The 20,239-nt window shown below is 34.7% G+C and overlaps 1 protein-coding gene across 1 annotated transcript in view; it reads right to left on the reverse strand.

Annotated features, from left to right (window-relative positions):
- The window catches only part of LOC144856159 (reelin-like), a 32,453-nt gene extending 13,244 nt beyond the window's left edge, over positions 1 to 19,209 (reverse strand). The window contains exons 1-33 of the mRNA XM_078714117.1: positions 18,708 to 19,209; positions 18,323 to 18,503; positions 16,127 to 16,218; positions 15,686 to 15,761; positions 14,343 to 14,491; positions 13,972 to 14,068; positions 13,495 to 13,738; positions 12,982 to 13,202; positions 12,252 to 12,403; positions 11,812 to 11,930; positions 11,262 to 11,602; positions 10,892 to 11,001; positions 10,362 to 10,656; positions 9,852 to 10,013; positions 9,359 to 9,595; positions 8,945 to 9,072; positions 8,681 to 8,855; positions 8,446 to 8,583; positions 7,991 to 8,183; positions 7,518 to 7,723; positions 6,966 to 7,113; positions 6,545 to 6,700; positions 6,204 to 6,442; positions 5,597 to 5,748; positions 5,006 to 5,207; positions 4,350 to 4,597; positions 3,818 to 4,000; positions 3,275 to 3,554; positions 2,662 to 2,802; positions 2,190 to 2,364; positions 1,445 to 1,721; positions 823 to 1,012; positions 70 to 172 (exon numbers count right to left, since the gene is read on the reverse strand). Of these exons, the coding sequence (XP_078570243.1) occupies positions 70 to 172; positions 823 to 1,012; positions 1,445 to 1,721; positions 2,190 to 2,364; positions 2,662 to 2,802; positions 3,275 to 3,554; positions 3,818 to 4,000; positions 4,350 to 4,597; positions 5,006 to 5,207; positions 5,597 to 5,748; positions 6,204 to 6,442; positions 6,545 to 6,700; positions 6,966 to 7,113; positions 7,518 to 7,723; positions 7,991 to 8,183; positions 8,446 to 8,583; positions 8,681 to 8,855; positions 8,945 to 9,072; positions 9,359 to 9,595; positions 9,852 to 10,013; positions 10,362 to 10,656; positions 10,892 to 11,001; positions 11,262 to 11,602; positions 11,812 to 11,930; positions 12,252 to 12,403; positions 12,982 to 13,202; positions 13,495 to 13,738; positions 13,972 to 14,068; positions 14,343 to 14,491; positions 15,686 to 15,761; positions 16,127 to 16,218; positions 18,323 to 18,503; positions 18,708 to 18,915 (6,018 nt within the window). The 5' untranslated portion in view covers positions 18,916 to 19,209. The remainder of the gene's footprint in view (positions 1 to 69; positions 173 to 822; positions 1,013 to 1,444; positions 1,722 to 2,189; positions 2,365 to 2,661; positions 2,803 to 3,274; positions 3,555 to 3,817; positions 4,001 to 4,349; positions 4,598 to 5,005; positions 5,208 to 5,596; positions 5,749 to 6,203; positions 6,443 to 6,544; positions 6,701 to 6,965; positions 7,114 to 7,517; positions 7,724 to 7,990; positions 8,184 to 8,445; positions 8,584 to 8,680; positions 8,856 to 8,944; positions 9,073 to 9,358; positions 9,596 to 9,851; positions 10,014 to 10,361; positions 10,657 to 10,891; positions 11,002 to 11,261; positions 11,603 to 11,811; positions 11,931 to 12,251; positions 12,404 to 12,981; positions 13,203 to 13,494; positions 13,739 to 13,971; positions 14,069 to 14,342; positions 14,492 to 15,685; positions 15,762 to 16,126; positions 16,219 to 18,322; positions 18,504 to 18,707) is intronic.
- Positions 19,210 to 20,239: the final 1,030 nt, after the last annotated feature.

A 20,239-nucleotide genomic window follows, 5' to 3' on the forward strand; every position in this document is an offset into this window, starting at 1 on the left:
AATCATAACTTACACATTCAGATTCATCAACATACATGACATTTGACCTGACATTTGACCTCTACTTACTTCAAATTGTATCAATGAGAAATCATCCACATGTACATCCGTTGTCATGGCGTAACGCTCACCTTCACTGCGATGGAACACCAAAGCTTTTCTGTTTTCAATTCTGAAACAACAATCAAGTTAAGTTTTGAAAATACCTGATAACATACAAATAATGTCACTGCTTCGAATAGTAGACGACTATTTTTATAAAAACTCACATACATATTCATCAACATACATGACATTTGACCTGACATTTGACCTTTACCTAGGACTCAACTATACATATTGTATTGTTGGTTTGGCATCTCAATCTAGAATCAATATTGATTTAATAGTAGAGCTTCTTTCTTTGATATACATATCATAAACACATGGAATTTATTACCTTACCACATTGTTTCAAGCCCCAACACTTTCAAACCAACATATGACTCACACATAAACACTATGAGAGGAGGCAGCCTATACGAGTAGTACTCTTCGTCTCCTTATTTCACTTAAGGTAAACATCACTTAAGGTAAGCATCACTTAAGGTAAGCATCACTTAAGGTAAGCATCACTTAAGGTAAGCATCACTTAAGGTAAGCATCACTTAAGGTAAGCATCACTTAAGGTAAGCATCACTTAAGGTAAGCATCACTTAAGGTAAGCATCACTTAAGGTAAGCATCACTTAAGGTAATCAAGTATGTACCACGCACAATAAATTAAACGACCTAACGAGTTCCCACCGCCTAAGTTGTCACAAATCAAATTCAAACAACTTACGATTGTGCATTAGCATCTGTTTTATCACTGTTTGACGAGCAATAAGTCTGAGAGAACGAACCTCCTGGATGAAACAACCAGTTGGAACTAACATGCTCGTTTTGTTGAAAGTCATCACTAAGTATAACTGGTGCTTGGAGGTTGCCACCTACAACCACGTCATCAAGGGCCCACATCTGTTTATTGGCACCTACAAGACATTGACTTACATATGTAATATATACCGTATATCCTCGGGTATAATCCCACTCCTACTTTATGTCTGATTTCACAAACAGGCAAATCCCTGGGTATAGTCCCAGTATTGACTTTTGGTCAATCATTTTTCTTCATGAACCAGGGTTTCCTAGAGATGCAACGCAAGGATGCAATGCAACGCAACTGATTTGACCAATCACAGGCGGTGGAATATTCGAACAGTCGCTTTTGATTGGTCAACTTGCTTGCGTTGCATCTACGTCCTTGCGTTGCTTCTCTTGTGGGAACCAACCTTGAGAAAGAATCCTTCTCCGGATGCAAGTTAGAGGAAAGGATTTGTACACAAGAATTGGTAAGAAAGGGCGTTAACCTCATTATATCATAGGGGGATTTCCCATAACAAATTCTAGCTTGTATTTCTTACCATTGTGATTTGGTTGCCAGAATCTGAATCGTGTCCCATTATGCAACGCATCTGCAGGCAGTTGAAAGTTATAAAATTTCGGACCCTCTGGTGTTCTGGAATAAATTTCTTTGATTGTTTTCCAATCGACGCCACCGTTATTAGAATACTGGACTAGAACACTATGACTACCATGTGCATCTTTTACATCGTCTACACAACCAAACCTCATAGTAAACTGAATGTACTCCATCATCCAGGCATTTAAGTCTGTTGTGGTAAGCATTCTTAAACCATCCTATTAAAAAAGAAAATAAAGAATACAGATATAGTATACTTCATGCAAGATATCAAAGAAACCTTTCTTATTTCTTATACTTTATTGTTTTTTTAAGGATCTTTCTTAACAGCTTTGCTTATTTTGAGTTTTCTTATCTATAACTTTGGTAATTTTGTGTACATAAGCTTATACTATGTTTAAGTTTATGGAATAAAACCATATTTGGTATTTATTGACTTTGAAAAACATGTGATGAAAAAATGACTGATTCTCGGTACTGTATCTGTAATTTGTCCAGTATATAGCCATATTCGGTGATACAGAGTCACATATGATGCCTGTATCATAGTCCATAGGTCCAACCTAACCTTAGCATAATACAGGCGTCACATGTGATACATACAGTATGTGACACGTATTACAGAATTTGCCTATGATTCTGGAGATGCGAAAATACAGTACAGAGAAACAAGTGATCAAACTGACCTTGTTAAAGACAGCAGCGTTACCAGACACCAAAAGCCCACATGTATTGTTGATTTCAAATCCATGCTGCTCTGTCCAATTTGAGGGCTGCAACTCTTTATCAAAGTTATCTTTTAACACTTTTTCTAAACTTTTAACTGGCAAACAACCCTTACCACCATAACCAGTATCACACCTATCAAAAACACAACATTATTTTCAAAAATCTCACACACATCCAACAGTCACAAACTTTCCATTTATAGGATGGATAAACTATTTAATAATTTATTGTGCTTATAAACTAAGTCTCAGTTGAGGCTAAGAGTCGTGAGTTACAACCCTGGCACTAGGTCAGGATTGAACCCTGGACCTTGATTGGAAGGCAAGCATGTTAACCATCAAGCTACAGCTTTCACTACATTATTAACAACATACTGCTATTATTATCTGTATTATTTCAAATCTGAAAGAAAACATTTTTTGTTCTTACTCGCATTTTCCATTATCACACTTGCCATGACCAGAGCAAACCCATGGGCAACCGTTGCCAAGGTAAACATTATCCAATGCCCAGTTATCTCTGTTTGATCGAAACTGAGGTTGAGACCAGCGAAATCGTGTGGCTGGAGATCTTGAAAACAAAAACATTAGAAAGATCTTTGTTATGGTAGGTTACAATTTCCTATAAACAATTTTACCTAAATGTAAAAATAATACTCTGAAACTTGCAGTTTTTGTCCTGTTTCCAGGTCCTGTGTTGTCCTGTTTTCTTTTTTAGTTTATGGGCTGCCTTATATAAGCTTTGCTTTTTTTGGATGTTGCCCGTCTTAGTTTAATCAAATTAATGTAAATTTATTATTATGAACTTAAAGAGAAATCCAGAAATCAAACACAACTAAAGAACAAACCAGAATTGTCTTAAGGTCGCAAATTTAAATCATAATATAATAGGTTAAAATTTCCTATAAACAATTTTTAATCATGCACCTAAATGCAAAAATAGTACAGTTAACGCTCCTGAAATCAAACTCTCTGAAAACAACTAGGTCCCAAAATCAATTTCATTCAGAGTGTTTGATTTTACTTAAATCATGATATCTTACAAGGCAGTTTTCGGGAGTTCAATGGTCACTCGTTTCCAGTTCTTGTAAAGCTGTGCAGTGTAGACACTCGCTGATTTGTACCGACCACACCCCATATCAGGAGGTAAACACTCCTGCGTTACCAGACTCCATGTTCTCCCCATGTTGACCGAGAACTCTAAGCGTACATCATTGTCATTTGGCAGAGTAAGCTGCTCGTTACATCCCATCAAAAGGTCAAACTGCAAGAAGGTGGATTCCTTGACCTCAAAGTCCCATGTCTCAGCATACCTTGGAACAGCTAATACAAGTTAACAAAATGTATTATTATTATTACTATTAGCAATATCAAAAACGATGTTAAGTATTGTGTGTGTCATACAGACAAAACAATTGCAGCTACAATTTAAAGTTGGGAGATTTTTTAAAGTAAACTGCCATTTCAATGAATCAATTGTATTCAAATTGTTATTACTATGTTCTATTGCTTAAATATATGTACCAAAAATGAAAAGACCACAAATCAGTAAAACACGATGAAAGGTAAAACAAATAAAATCTCACCTTTTTCTCCTAGGAACATTTGTGTTAAGCCATCAGAGTGACATGCTACCTGACTGAGGCCTCCCATAATCATGTACCACTTATCTGTCTTAGGGTTCAAATCATCTTGGAAGCCGGATACTTTGGTATCATTAGCACCAATTAACACATTATCAAGCGCCCACTGGGCTCTTTTACTGTGACCTAAGTAAATAAGCAAGAATTATTATTGTTTGAAGGTTTGCTTGGCAAAATCAATATGTTGATATAAAGTATACTGAAAATAATGACAATGCTGTGGGTATCAGTGGCTGGATCTCAATGGATATACAAATAAAATAAGCAAAAAGTTAAATCAAAACGATAAATCAAAACAATAAAGTAAAACAACCAAAACACTAGCCCTTCATCAGTGCAAGCAAGTGAACTATATATAAATACATAGTTCTGAAAACAGTTCTGTTGAACAGTTATAACAGAACTGTATACCTACAACGAAAGTTATGTTTGCAAGAGTAACAAAAAGATGTAACAATCTGACTAAACTACATACCTCCGAGAGTGGATGTAGGCTGCCACCATCTAAACTTAGTGTCCTCTGTCTTAGCAGTCTGCGGCAGTTCAATGGTGACCTGTTGCGGGTCATCTTTTAACATGAACGGGTTCAACTCTCGTAATGTGTTCCAATGGATACCGTTGTCATTTGTATACTGTACAATTACAGATTCATCTATAGACGTTGGTTCGTTGCATTTAAAACCTACGTCTGCGTTTCCAATTCGTATGTAAAACTGGAGAATCCTAAAAGTTATGGAAAGACAGGTTTAATACAACACACACACAAGATAATTTGACTGACTAGACTGTGGACTTTTATGTTCGGTGTTTTGTCCAACATTAAGGGTACTTATTGCAATACTTATTTATTTATTACAATTGGTAAGCCTTTCTGTTTTCTACATTGGTGTTTTTTTGTCTAACTACATCAGGGCCAGCTTCACTAAAAGTCTATGCGTTCCAAAATATATATATATTACTGACTACTTTTTGTAATTAAGTGCAATGTCTGTGGTAGGCCTATGTCACCCTCAAAAAACAAAAAAATATTTTGTACACTTAAAAGTAGCATTAATCTAAATGCCAACTTGATGTCAATGGCTACCAGATGTCTCTATGTTCCTGAACAAGTAGCAATAAGTATATACTTACTTTATTGTTGTAGTGTTCACACTAGCAGTGACCGCTTCTCTTGGTCCATGTGATCCAAAATAAAGTGAATTTCCCATTTTTATTTGTCCACAATTTTGATTTAATTCAGTTCCGACGGTCTTATCCCAGAAATTATGATTGTGTTTGTCAAACGGATCATTTAGACCAGGAAGGATACTCGTATATGGATTACAACTTTCTCCTAAGAGCATACAAAGCAAACAAAGAAATTGAATAAAGCTCTGTCTACACTATCAAACTTTATGTGACAAAAAAGTGTATGTGCCCAAATATGGTAGTGATATGCTTAAATATGGTACTGGCATAGTATATCTTTCTTATTTATTCCAATATTGTTTAAATCTTAAAAGGAAGTAACTAAATGTTATTTTGAATTTGAATTGAATACGTGTGGATCACGGATGTACCTACATGCAAAAAAAAGGTACAAAAATATCCCCAAGAAGAAACACAAAATAAAAGGAAAAGGAGGAGAGAAAGAGAAATAAATCGTATTTAAGACAATTCATGAAATGGTGGTGTTTTTGTTTTGGCAGACTGTTCCATTAATGAACACATTCGTTTACTAACCTGAGTAGCCTATGTCACACACACAGCCTTGTTCAGTGCATACCCCATGTCCTTTACAATTCTGAGGGCAAGGAGTTCCAATGTACACTTCTCTAAGAGCAAATGCCGGAGCGTTTCTATCAAAATCTTGATGCCATCGGAACTGGGTTTTCCTAATGCAAAAGATAATTATGTGAACTTACATCTGAACAATAATAAAAGAAACAAATGGAGAAAATAACTTATTATAAACATACTATACTACAGGCTATTGAAGCCACTAATAGTGATACATTTAAAGAGATAGTGTCCAATTAATAAGCCACTCCACAAGGCCTCTTTGTCAGACCTTCGTTGTGGAGTATTCAAGAGGACAACCACCAAGTACCAAGTAATAAGATGTACATATTCACATTCAATTTGTTCTCACGGACGAGTAAGACATAATTATTTGAATTCACCTACATACATATGTCCTGCAGGTCTATTGTTTATAGAATGGTTATCCATCATAGGGAAAAATCAAGACCGTATCTTCATGTCCTTTTCATGTGCAGTATTTAATGGTCAATAAATATCTACATTTTATACTCAATCAATTTATTTGCATACAAATTAATATACATACTTTCCAACCACATTCTCTGGAAGTTCAATGACAATCAGATGCCACATGCTGAATTGACCCATGTGATAAATACTGCCCTCTTGGGTGCCCTTTGAAGCAACTTTTCCACACAAACCATCTCCTTGGTCAGATGGTTTACATACAGGTGTAACTAGTTCCCATTTCATGCCATTGTCGTGTGAATATTGCAAATATACAGGTGCTATATATGCAAATTTTGACACGCATCCAACGACAATCTATAAAGACAACAATGTAGATAATGTACATAATTTAAATCAGTAATTTATTCAGTATTATCTTGTCTTATCATGTGAAAAACAGAAGACAAAGTAACTTACTCTAAACTGAATAACATCACCATTTCCAATATCCACGGCTGTTGTAACAGCTGATCTGTCCCCCTCTGTTCCTCTGAACACCAAAGCTGGTACTTTTGCTGAGCAATAGTCTGTCTCCACCTCACCATTACTAATACTCATCATGGCTTGATCATTCTAGTGCAAAGATAAACATCATTAAATAATCGGTTTCTCTTTAAGTGTTTCTTTAATAAAGTTGTCTCCTGCCTGCTTGGCCATAAAAAACATATATTGCCTTGTTTATTTCGCAGAAAAGTGTCCCCTTAATAGAGGTTTTCCTTTAATAATGGTATTTCAATGGAGGGGTTCTAATGTAAGTAGCAAGTTTTAAATAACTAATATAAAGGATAAAAACAAAACTATTTTGTAAATTAGAATGCTATATTGAGTGAGCTGTTACCTGGCTATTTTGAATGCCTTGGTCATTGCCAATATACACATCATCTAGTGCCCACTGGTCTTGATCGGCTCCAGAATGCACAGGTTGCCACCATCTGAACCTGCTGCTGACTGTCTTGGCTTTATCAGGTAAAGGTTGGTGAACAAACCTACAGTACAGTAAATTACACTCAAATTAATATCATTATTATTTACATTTGTTTGTATGGTGAGGAAATGATAATTATTATTCTTAAACTTAAATTTCACTCAAATTAATATTATCACTATTATTTACGTTTGTATGGTGAAGAAATAAATAATATGATATTATTCAACTTATAAAAAAAATGAACATTCAAATCCTTTACTATTGCATGAGAACCTAAAGTTCTGTCCACACATCAAACTTTATGTGACAAAAAAAAGTGATGTGCCCATATATGGACATGATGATGTCATATCACTACCATATTTTGGGCACATCACCCCTTTATGTCAAAATAGTTTTAGTGTGAACAGAACTTAAGAAGTAAGATCAAAATAAATTGGTATAAATATCAAAGTTGCTTACTTGGCGTTTTTGTACTCCTCATAATGAATCTCTAACAACAGTTCCCAGTTGATTCCCCCATTATTTGAATACTGAAGTAGAACACCCTCTTCTCTTCTATTAACGCCGTGACAGTTTGTTGTACTGCCCCCTAGCTTGATAGTGAACTGTACAAAGTCGACTGACAATGTGTTTATATCATGACTCACTAACTGACGAACGCCAATCTGAAAAAGTTAAGTTTAAAAAAAATATAATAATACATACCTCTTTTTTCATTGCGTCATGTTTCATGAGGGTAGCCCATCCAGCAAAGCTGATCATTGGGGCCCTCGACAATACAATACACACAGTACAAAAATACATATCATAACAATTCAATTATAAAAAACTACTATAAAGATATAAAAAGTGCAATAAAAATGCATAACTATTTTAAAATTATTTAAACTCTACTGTATATGACAGCAGATTTTAATTAAACAAAAACATACCTGCGAGAAATATATAGATTGTCCAGATGATATGATGCCACAACTTGGTCCATTTAGGCCATTTGATATAACCCCTCCATTGATCATGTACCAATCTGATTTCAGTGACCCTTCCTCTTCAAAGTTGTAATCAAATGACACTTGTAGCTGGTGGCTTGGGGTACAAAATGGCCCACTGTACAGACCATCACACCTGAAATTGGTGATAACATTTTGTGTTTATTGATAGTCACGATTCAAGCTACACTCAAGGTAAATTATTTTGTTATTTCAACCATCTTTAAAGAGGGCAACCCTTCCAGTTTAGCCCAGTGGGTTAACTGATATTCAGGGGCCCTCTTTAATAAAATTAAAATACATCGCAACAATTAACAATAATCATCATAAACATTAAATTAGGAATATCAGATTTTAAAAATAGAATATTTCGATTAAATTTATAGAATATTACTTACCTACAAACACCTCTGTCACATGTCCCATGGCCGCTACACATGCGAGGGCACTGTTCACCAATGTAGATGTTATCAATAGCCCACGTGTCTAATTGTAAAAAGTCTTGCTGCCGCCAACGGAAACGGGTTGAAGGAGATCTATAACAGATTTTTAATAATTAATTAACAGAATTTAAAAAAAGCAAAATGGAAAACAAATGAAAAAATGATTAATGCTTAAAAATAAAGAAATTACCTCATATTTGGTGGCAATGGAATGGTAACCCTAGTCCATTCATTGAATGCAGTGTTGTCATAGCAACTAGCACTGTGGTAGTTATCACAACCTGGTTGTCCAGGGAGACATTCAGTTGTCACTAATTGCCAGGTTAATCCATGATTTGTTGAAAATTCCAGACAAATTTTCCTTTCTAAAAAACAGGATAGATTGACAAAAATAAAGTTGTATACTCTTGAATTTCACAAAAGTTAAAAACGTGACAAAATGGACATGTCTTACCATTTTTAATAAGTCGGTTTTTATGGCAGTCTACAACCAGTTCAAACTGGATCATATACGTGGCTCCAATTGCTATAGACTGAGTTTCAACATAGCGCCAACCACCAGCCTCAGAAGATCCATTAAAACTATAAAAAAAAATGATATAGTTTCTGTTTACTGTCCACATTGCAGAATTTGTGTTTTTCTCATTTTCATATCAATGAGACATATTGATAATGTTTGGTATCCAGTTTAGTCTTGTCTACACTATCAAACTAGTTTGACAAAAATGGGATGTGCCCAAATATGGTAGTGATGTGCCCAAATACGAGATGACATCATCATGTCCATACTGTATATGGACACATCACATTTTAAATGTTTGATAGTGTAGACAGAGCTTTAAAGTTTATGCCCAGATTTAACCGTTACCTTAGTGCTTGGTCATGGTTACACACAGGTTTTACTCGTCCAAGGTGAAACGTAAGGGCACTGGCCACATTCTCATTATCACTGAAATCTGTGTTGATCGTGTTGCGTAGAACGGAAGTGATACTGATGTCGTCGATGGCCCAAACATCCAGGTTTTGCCCAGAATGCCTCGGTTGTGTCCAGCGGAAACGACAGAATAGATGTTTGGCACTGTCAGGTAAATGTAGAAGCTCTATCCTAGAAAAGTAAAGTAGTTACTTTAGTATGTTTTAATGCATGTTTTTAACCTTTTATTTCTAAAAACTAACAGGGCCATATGTAAAACAGGTGCTACAGCTATACCTGATGTGTTTTTATCCTGTATAAACATGTTTTAAATAAAAATAAATAAAATAAATAGTGTATTCTTCCAAGACACTGGAATGCCATCATGATTGAACTTTGACCTCCTGGTTTCAAAGATAATCTAAAAAGCTTGAATATACTACTGTACCTCGGGGTCCTGTTTTCATTGTACAAAACATGCTTCAAGAACGACCACGAAATGCCATTGTTACACGAGTAGTGTAGTAGGACGCCCTCTGTTGGGTGATCAGGGGGACTGCATGTACCAACAGTGGAATGTGATCCAACACGTACAGTGAACTTCAAGTAGCTGGAATATCAAATCAAGAAGTTAAGTGAAAATTAAACAACTTAAAATAAATATTTGTACAGGACTATAAGTGTAGACTCAGTTGTATTTTAAGTGTCTTCTTAAGACACTTATTGGTGGTAAGCTATCACTGTGATCTAACATGAAAACCTACAGTAACCCAAAAAGAATTCAATTCAATGAAAACACAAATGTTGGATTGTAATATGGTTTGCAAAGTAAACATTCAGTGGATCTACATGATCCAAACCATCTAGTATTTAAAATGACGGTGCAGTTTGGCTTGGTCTCTTTGTCATTTACTCAAAGAGCAATTAGGTTGAACTCAAAACAAGTTTGCATACTCACTGTGCATCAGTACTGTTCATCTCCACTGTTACAAGCTCTCTAGGCCCATGTTGATTGAACACCAACGCCTTACCACTCCCTATCAAGCCACACTCAAAGCCTACAACAGCCCCAGAGTAACGAGTAACACCCATGCTGTACACACTATTGAAGTACTGCTCTAGGCTGTCCAATCTACGGTTTAGTGGCGCACTACAGTCTGTGCCAGCAAAGTTGGAGTCGCATTGGCATTGACCGGTTGAGCTGCACTTGCCATGTCCAGAACACATCTTTGGACAAGTGGCACCAATATATACTGCAATTATGGGGAAAGAAAAATGACAATAGTAGGAAAAAGATGGTCACAGTTTGGATCTATAATTACTTTAACTTTGCGACTGAACAACGTTCGCGAAAATAAAGGGTGCGCGAAAATCAAAAAATTCCCCACAATATTGTTTAGAGTCGATCAGGTCTATCCCAGGCTTAGTTATCTAGGCATATCATTACTGTCTAGGCCTTGGTTATATATATTTACTGATGTGACTTACCATCATCAATTGCCCAGTTGGAGCCTTGGTTGTCAGCCACCTCCTTCCATCTGAACCGGGTTGAACTGGTTAATGCTGCATATGGTAATGGCAATGTAATTCGCTTCCACCTAACAAGAAGAATTAACAGTTAAGCCCTGTCTACACTATCAAACTAGTTTGACAAAAAAGTGTGATGTGCCCAAATATGGTAGTGATATCATCATGTCCGTATATGTACACATCATATCTTGCTGTCACCCAAAATTGATAGTGTAGACAGAGCTTAACACAGAGAAAAGAAAATGACCATCCTGTCAGATTTACTGATAAGATAATACATATTAGACACTTGTACATTAATTAATACAATTTAAACAACCATACATACGTTTGCTCCGTGTCTTTAGAGACAAAAACTGAGCGATCCGGCGATGGTTCTGTATAACAACGACCAGGTAGACAGTCTGCCCGGACATAAGACCAGCTTAAGCCATGGTTAGTGGAGAACTCAACATGTATTTCACTGGGATCATGCAGCTCTCCACAGCCTGCGTGTACGTTAAATTGAAGTAAATGCGTAACCTTGCTTGGTTCAGTTGGCAGAAGATGAATGTTGTCAACAGCCCAGACATTTCTGTTTATGCCCTTATGATGTTGTTGCGCAATACAAAAACGTGTTGATGTTGTTCGGACACTCGGAGGTACTACGACTGATATTAGTTTAGGGACCTGAAAATAAAGGTCAGGTTAGACTGTATTGTAATTATATAGAACTATATGGTTATAATATTTGTCAATCTTTAAGAAGAATTTGTTCTTTTGTTATGATAATGGACAAATAAAGCATTTCAGTAAATAAAGGTTTCAATCATTGCAATCATTACCCAGTACTTTAAAGTTTCTCTAATCTACCAAAATAATCACAAAAGTGAACTTGCCTTGTAAGTATTATGAGCTAATGTAGAAAGTTCCACAGAAGAAGAAACCTGACCAGAGACATCGGCAAACACAGACACACTAACATCAGAGGAGTCTGCAGGATCGCATGAACCACCACCTATGGTATATGAGGAAGGGCACTAGCTCAATATATAAGAATTCATCAAAGATACGAAAGATACACATGATTGGTTTGTTTACTTGTTGTGCATTAAATTTTGTAAATTTATGATCACAAGTCAAGAATAAAAATCATCAGGATTGGACCAAGTAAGTAAGTAAATGAGTAAGTAAATGAGTAAGTAAGTAAGTGAGTAAATAAGTAAGTAGATAAGTAAGTAGATAAGTAAGGAAGTAACTTAGTAAGTAAGTGAGTAAATAAGTAAGTAAAGTAAGGAAGTACTGTAAATAAGTAAGTAAGTACAGGAATTTCACTTACCTAAAGTAAAATAGAATCTAATGTTGCCAACCTCCGTAGCATTCATGAATGGTGTGCAGAGTGATCTATTAACTGGTCCATTAAACACTGCAGCTTTAGCTCCATACACTCTACCACACACATTGCTAATCTCAGCACCGGTGACTACCCACCTACAAGGGTTAAGAACAAATCAAATTCAGTGGGTTAAAACATGGAATGGAAACATAACAATGAAACAGCATTGTCATTATTTGGCTTTGGATTTAAAACATATAATTATGTTATATATAAACAATTTCATTGGGAGTTCAGTAGCTATGAGTATGATAAATAATGAAAGGAGGCAGAAGTCTGACTCAGGACCTAATTACTGCACTGACATTTACACTTATACTACAGTGATATGCTGAACTCAACATTTTCCTACCCAAGTGAATAACACTAACGAAATCCTTGAATGTTTATTGACTTAAGTGAAATATTTATGTAAACTCTGTCTACACTATCAAACTAGTTTGACATAAAAAGTGTAATGTGCCAAAATATGGTAGTGATATAACATCATCATGTTCATATATGGGCACATCAAATTTGTTGTCACAAAAGTTTTGATAGTGTAGACAGAGCTTAAAGGAAATAACAATACGTGTGATTGGTGAATATGGCCACTGGTATTAGATTTTGCAGAACATAGCGGTTTTGGTAGTCAAGCTGTACTACTATTAGTTATCAAAATGAAAGAACTTACCCATTTGGGAAGTTGTAATCAAAGCTCTGTTGTAAGATAGGCTCTGTACCCTCAACATACAGATTCAAATCTCTGGTTGTTACAGATTGAGTTAGAACATCGGACTGAGTCAGAGAGCCAGACTGAGTCAGAACGTCAGACTGAGTCAGAACGTCAGACTGAGTCAGAGACTCAGATATGCCACGGAATACCAATGCATTCCCTTCTGAATTGCATTCACTCTACAAAACCAAAAATAAATTAATATTGAAGAACATCAGACTGGGCTATTTTAAATCTGAAGATACTAGAACTAGAAGGGAATAAAGTTTTGTCTACACTATCAAACTAGGCCTAGTTTGTGTGTGATGCAAAAATGATGTCATCATGTCCATAATAATAATAATATTTATTTGGTCGTCAATGTAAAAATAACCAGGAATGAGAATAGGCTAAAGCCAAAACAGATTCTGCACTCACTCCATACAAAACAGTTAAGATAAAACCATATACAAGAAAAATACAAGTATTTACCTTAATCACACCATTTGGTAAGAACAACCAATCATCCGGATTGACCGGGTCAAAGTTCGCTTCGAGGTGACCTGGTGGGTTAGCAGCATTAATCACAAGGACATTGTCAAGAGCCCAGCAACCTTCGTACGTTACGGCATCCATCGCTAGGTCTTGGTTGAAACGAAGACAAATGTCGTCTTGTCGCGCTTCCTTTGGCAGATGAATGATATGCATGATCGCCTCGCTTGTGTTTATAGGTACTCTGTAAAGATACAAATGTGGGGAATAACTTGTGAGGTGTGAATTGGGGTGAATGGCACATATAATAACCCTTCGTGTTGAGTGCTGCCACCAAACAGCACATGCTCATCTGTCCACAACACACCAATAGTATGCACTGCATTCTTTAGACAAAACGACAATACAGTTTCAGGAGAGTTGACTGTATCAATCAAAAAAGAAATTCTTAAATTAAGTTGATTTTTAAAAACTTACGGTATTCTAGATATAATTCTCCAATCTCTCTGATCATTGATTGCGTAAGACACTGTAATGCTGTAGTCATTCACACCTGGCCGACAAGTTCCAACACCTGTAAAAAAAGAATATGCTAATTATTTAAATTGTGCGCAAAAATGATGAAAACATAACAATCTGGAGACAGGGTATTATAATAATAATATTTATAAATGTCTCACAGTGCAACATGAAAAGAATAACTATTGAAATAGCTGAGTTTAAGGAGAGATTTGAATTGAAAAGGGGATGGAACGAGGAAGTTGGTTCAAGATCTCTGTAATTAATAATCTAGTATAAATATTACTGAATATACAATACAATACAGTGTGTATTTTGAGTAAACTCACCAATAGCAAACTGTAGCGTAGATGCCGTGCTGGTGTTCAAGTGAACAGTACTCAATTCTCGTGGTCCGTGATCTTTGCAGAACACCATAGATTTACCATGCATAATGGTACCACATGTATCGTCTACCTCTCCACCATTAACCTCTGACCTGTTAATAAATGCAACATTGGTATCAACAATTAAATATGAGTACAGTAGACTCTCCCAATACCGGACTCTCTGAAAACCGGAAACTCTCCCAAAACCAGACTTTTCTTAAGGATCCAAATTCATTTGTATTTTCTGTTTGGTTTGGTTTGTCACATTATGTGCTTTCTATATAGTTGTTTAATACCTGGGTCGCATGTTTTTTGTTGATTTTTGTAGACTTTAAATTGAAGTAAATAAATCAGATTATCACTGATGGATTTTATAACATTGTAACTGAATAATAATTTGAATTCCCTTTTAAAATGCTTTTAAATCTTTAAGACAGAATACTTTAATGTCAAATGGCCTATTTTGTCTCAGCATTGTAACCAGTTTTAAAACTTGAGCCAGGTATAGACATATTGTATTATACACCAGGGAGATGAGAACCCTCAAGCAATTCTTGAAGGTCATCAACCTCTATATACAATTTCCAATACATGCCTTGAAACCACAGAAAAAAGTCTGCCAGAAGTTCTAGTTTAACAAGATTGTATTAGATGTACTAAATGGAAACATTTGATATGAATTACAATGCAGTCTAGCGGACACATTACAAGTACAGTATTCCGAGTGCAGATAGTGTTTCATACCCTAGTGTTTCATTATTGGTAAAAAAATTCAGAATTCTCTTTTTAATCTAATAGTTGATGTCTCCACAAGCATTTTTTAATAATAACATTATTAATTTTGTTTGTTGCACCAGGCACCAGGGGTTGCAAAATAAACCAGAAGCATCTTTGGCTGCTTAAGCATGCCACTTTAACAATATTTTTAACAATAATGTAAACAATTCCTGCTTGTTGCAAAATTAGCCTGTACTCCAATAGTGCTACATGAGTGATAGATTTAGGTTGCCTTTACAAAGCTGATAAAATGTGACTATACATTGAAACTTCATGAAAGAGAGGAATGATTGTTTACTATTGATTGACTGATGATTTTAAAAGGCAGTTCTTTAAAATGAATTTACATATAGATTACATGCAGCATTTGAACCGTGGAAAAACAACATCTATTAACTAGAGACATTTCTAACAATACCCTGGGGATAAGTAGAATACTTTGTCTCTTCCCTGTGACACGAATAAGGGGTCAACCAAAAGTAAAATCACCTCTGGGCAATAGAAGACTACTGTCTACAAACACCTACCAAATATAATCGAGGGCAGAGTTCGGGTCTGCTTCAAAATCGTCTCGTAAAATAACACCGGCGGAATCGATCGTAGCTGCAAAAAGAACAAATCTTCAGACATGTTTATTATTTCAAAAATCGCTACAAGGCATTGGGATAAACAATTATTGAACTTAACAACCGTTAGCATATTTTAAAGCTTAATGATAATAATAACAGTTATAATAATGTCCCATTTTATGAAGTATATGTCAAAGTTTATAGATATACGATCCAACTTTAGAAATGCTAGCTTTTTAGAAGACATTCTTGAAGTTAGCATTACACTTATTTTAACACTAACAGTGTGAGTACAAAACCCACCAATTACAGGACAAACTAAACATTCTTTTGAGTTTTAAGTATGTGCTAATTTGGTCATGAGACAAATCCTGGTGGTAGTATAACAAAAATGTTTACCAAATGATGGACGCGTTGCAGCACCACCTTCACAGATTTCATAAAACATTGTATTTTGTAGCAAAATAGATGAATACGAAAAAATCATGGCTCTGTAGAAAGAGAGAAAAAAAGAAAATCCATTAATGTTCTAAACATTTTGGCCAATTTAGGCAGCTTAACTTAATTTATACCTTAAGCTCTGTCTACACAATTAAACTAGTTTGACAAAAAAGTGTGATGTGCTCAAATATGGTAGTGATATAACATCATCATGTCCATGGGCACATTACATTTTTTTGTCAAATAAAGTGTGATAGTGTAGACAGAGCTTAACTTTACTAGGTTATCACTCCAGTTCTCCAGTATTAGCAACACCTCTTAAGCCTTGGCCTAGAATCTGTGAATCAGAGTATTTTAATAAGGTAAGAGGATCAGAAACAGTTTATAAGGATTTACTGATAACTCGGTTTTCAACCTGCAGCTAATAAACACATCTATCAGTAGGACTACTGTATGCAAAGGTGTTCACCAGCTGATGGTACTGCAGTAGCTGCAGAATTGTGGCAATTTGACTTTAAAAAATTGTCCAATGCAAAACGAAAATGATTCTAAAAAAAGGGGTGGATGATTTGAAATATAGGAAGTACAGTAGTACGGATTGAAAGACTATCGTCGGATAAACTTGTGATTATTTTAAATTAAACTGTTTTTGTTATGCAACATTCCAGAACAAACAATGTTTAAAAACAAAATACATAAATATAAGTCTTATTAACAAACAGTAACAGTTGTATTGCTAGATTTTTAATGGGGGCATATTCTATTACTTGATCTCATAGTTATAATCTAGTATTTCATGAAATTTAATCTGTAAACATTTTTATCAGATCAAAATATTTTTGTGTTTATTAATATTTATGTTCCCTGAGTTGATTATTTAAATATAGTCTTTAAATCATTTCTTTCAAACAACAAGTGACGAAAGGTTAGGACTATTTAAGTAGCCTATTTCAATGTTTATTAAATATTTATGTTTTCTAACTACGAGTTGATAACAATATTTGAGATAATTCTTTGCCAGGCATGAGAATAAAACATGGAATTCTAAAACATGTGTTGAAGTTTTGAAGAAGTAAGGGGCAGAGGTCAAGTTGTGTTTGTGTGTGGTAAGGGTATAAATCAACTACTTTATGTCAATCTGTTTGTCATTTGGTATAGGGTAATAGATGAGGTATATAGCCCCATTAACCCCTAGCAAGGTGGGATAGGGAGAACAAAATCAACACATTGATAAAGATATATATATATAAACATATATAAAAGGGTAGGGCTAGTGTTGCCCGAAAGCTCTGCTAATTTTTCTGGCTGTTTTACTTTTTCGTTTTGATTTAGCTTTTCGCTTTTTTTTTTTGTATCTCTATTGAGATCCAGCCACTGATACCCACAGCATTGTCATTTTTTCGGTAATTTGCCTTTGGATTAATATTATATAAAAGGTATACATTTTTTAACATAAAAAAAAAGAAAGAAGTAAAGTGATAATTCAGAATGCTTGACATAACCTGAAGTAATTAATGCTTAGTACATTGAGACTATTTTACGGAAAATAAAAAAAATGTGTACAGCATATGTACTCTTGTGTAGGATTTTTGCAATTTTAAATAAAAAATTCGCAGAGCTTGTGCGATTCACCCATGGTTTTCTAGTTCTTAAAATCAGTATCAAACAAATATTCACACCTCGGCGGCCATTCACCTAACTATAAAGCTGACACACTTTATATTCATTATTGATGCCCACAATCAAGGTATATTTGTTCAAGAGCTTCCTTTATATAGGATCATTAGGATGTTTTTATGGCAAATAAGGGAAATTATTCTGTGCTTAAGGGTTAAACGCTAGATAAGCATTGTTACTAACAGTTATCCTAGATTAAATTATTGTAACATTTGTTATAATGGTCAAATAAAGACTGTAAACACTTGTTATACTAATTTCAAGGTTATTTAAATATTCTGTAAATGGGGGGTAATAACATTTTGAAAATAGGTACACCGTTACATTATTTAGGGCATAAAATCTGATGTGATCATCTGCAGATGTTGAACATTTTCACCTGTTACTGTACATAGTATTAACAAAACCATGGTATGAATTACACATATTATGAAGTATATTCTCAATATATTAAAACATTAAACTGATTTTACTCACACTAAGCCCACGCATCCCGTTCCTTTGGAGGGTGCTGTCCAAGGGAATGTGTAAGATGTTTGTGGTACCACAAAATGTTTCTGTAAAACCGGAGTGCACACATGATTGTCACCGGTCTGTTTGTTTGCTTCTACGCTACTGATCATTATAAAAGTAAATGGCATACTTAAGGATGTTGTTACTGAAAGAAATAAGCATTTAAATTAATTAAGTTATTAATTAAGTCACTGTATTTTATTGGAATTTATGTGGACCTTGATAGTCAAAAATTTGATTTATATTTTTAGCTTTGCACAAATTGAAATAAGAAAAGAAAAGTTACAAAAATATGAACACCAATCTATGATGCTTAAGTCTAAAGTAAACAGCCAAAGTAATAACTCACCAGAATAAAGTTCTTCTGGATTGTAATGATTTGGATTTCCATCCACAGTTACCGAGAGCGAAAGTTCCGTACCATCAAATTGGGAAAGATCTACCGCTTTTTGATACGTGCATGGAAACTGCGCTGATGACACTCTGATGTACGATGAGATCAGAACTGTTAAGAACGTCAAATATACGAGTCTCGTTGATGAATACATTTCATTCATATTGTTTAAGATGTTTATCTGGTGAATTGTCTTTCTCGAACAATGTAATAGCTTCTTTAAATGATGCTGTACCCCTTCTCACAGAGTCAAAAACTTGTGATAGTATTCCATATCAAATTGATTTGAAGTTGTGATGTTCGGTGTAAGATCTCCAAACAGGTACTTTTATAGGTTTGCTGCTGAAACTTGTGAACCAACTGAAGAGTTAAGTAGTGTTATTCACGCTTTATGATGTTCAGCAATTCAAGAAATGAAAACACTCCATTCCACCAACAAAGATGATCAAATTTTGAAACCTGAGAAGGAATAGTAAAACCGTGGTATAAGTCAGCTGTAGTTTTATCTGTGTGTCCTTGATGGGTTTTACTTCTCATTATTAAACACCTACAAGAGAGATATTTAAAGAGCAATTCCCATTAACCAATCAGATTGGATTACATTCTAAGATTGCTGATGGAAGTTCAGAATCATAAAAAAAAATAGAAAAATAAAAAGTAGCGATGTATTGCTAAAAAGTAAAAGTACTGAAAAAAAAAGAAGTAAAACTACTTAGAAGGTCAAGTTTAAGTTTTAAACTAAAAGCCATCAAATAATGTTATTGTTTAAAGCAGGGAGATGTTTAAAGATTTATCAGTTATAATATTAATTAAATTATAAAATTAATAAAATTTAACTAGCTTCATTAGAAGGTAAATTAAAATTAATTTAATTAAAATGTAGGAACAAATGGTAACTAAGTGGGTACATACAGGCAATTTAAACAAAGAAATAAAGAAATAATATTAATATATAAATAAAACAATAAAATGGTCTAGTAAGAAAGGCAGAAAAGAAAATTTAAATTTTATATTGTTTGGAAGATTATTAAAAAATATCAGAGTATATATAAATGCATTTACTATTACTAAGTATTTAGATAATGTACTATATTTAATATGTATTATGTAATAAATATAATATATAATATGTACATCTTACCTGTGTGACTGCAGCATGGGTTATCCCAAGCACCAATGCCAAGATCTCACTAATGAGGTGCGAGTACTTAGTTAGATGGTGCTCCCTAGAGGGCAGGCTACATGACCTAGCGGGTTATATTGTACAGGATGAACAACTCCAATGTTCACAATGGGTACAGCAGGAAGCCAGATACTGTTTGCTTAAGTAATCTTGGTTAGATCAAGTGACTATCAAAGCATATTAAATTTGATGGCTTTTAGTTTTGAATGTCAACTTCTAAGTATGCTATCAATTTTAAGTTTTCAAGACATTGAATACCAAAAATGAAAAAGATTTGAAAAAGATTATACTTTTTTAGAAAAAA

Source organism: Antedon bifida, chromosome 11 (assembly GCF_963402885.1).
Source record: "Antedon bifida chromosome 11, ecAntBifi1.1, whole genome shotgun sequence".
Lineage (NCBI taxonomy): Eukaryota > Metazoa > Echinodermata > Crinoidea > Comatulida > Antedonidae > Antedon > Antedon bifida.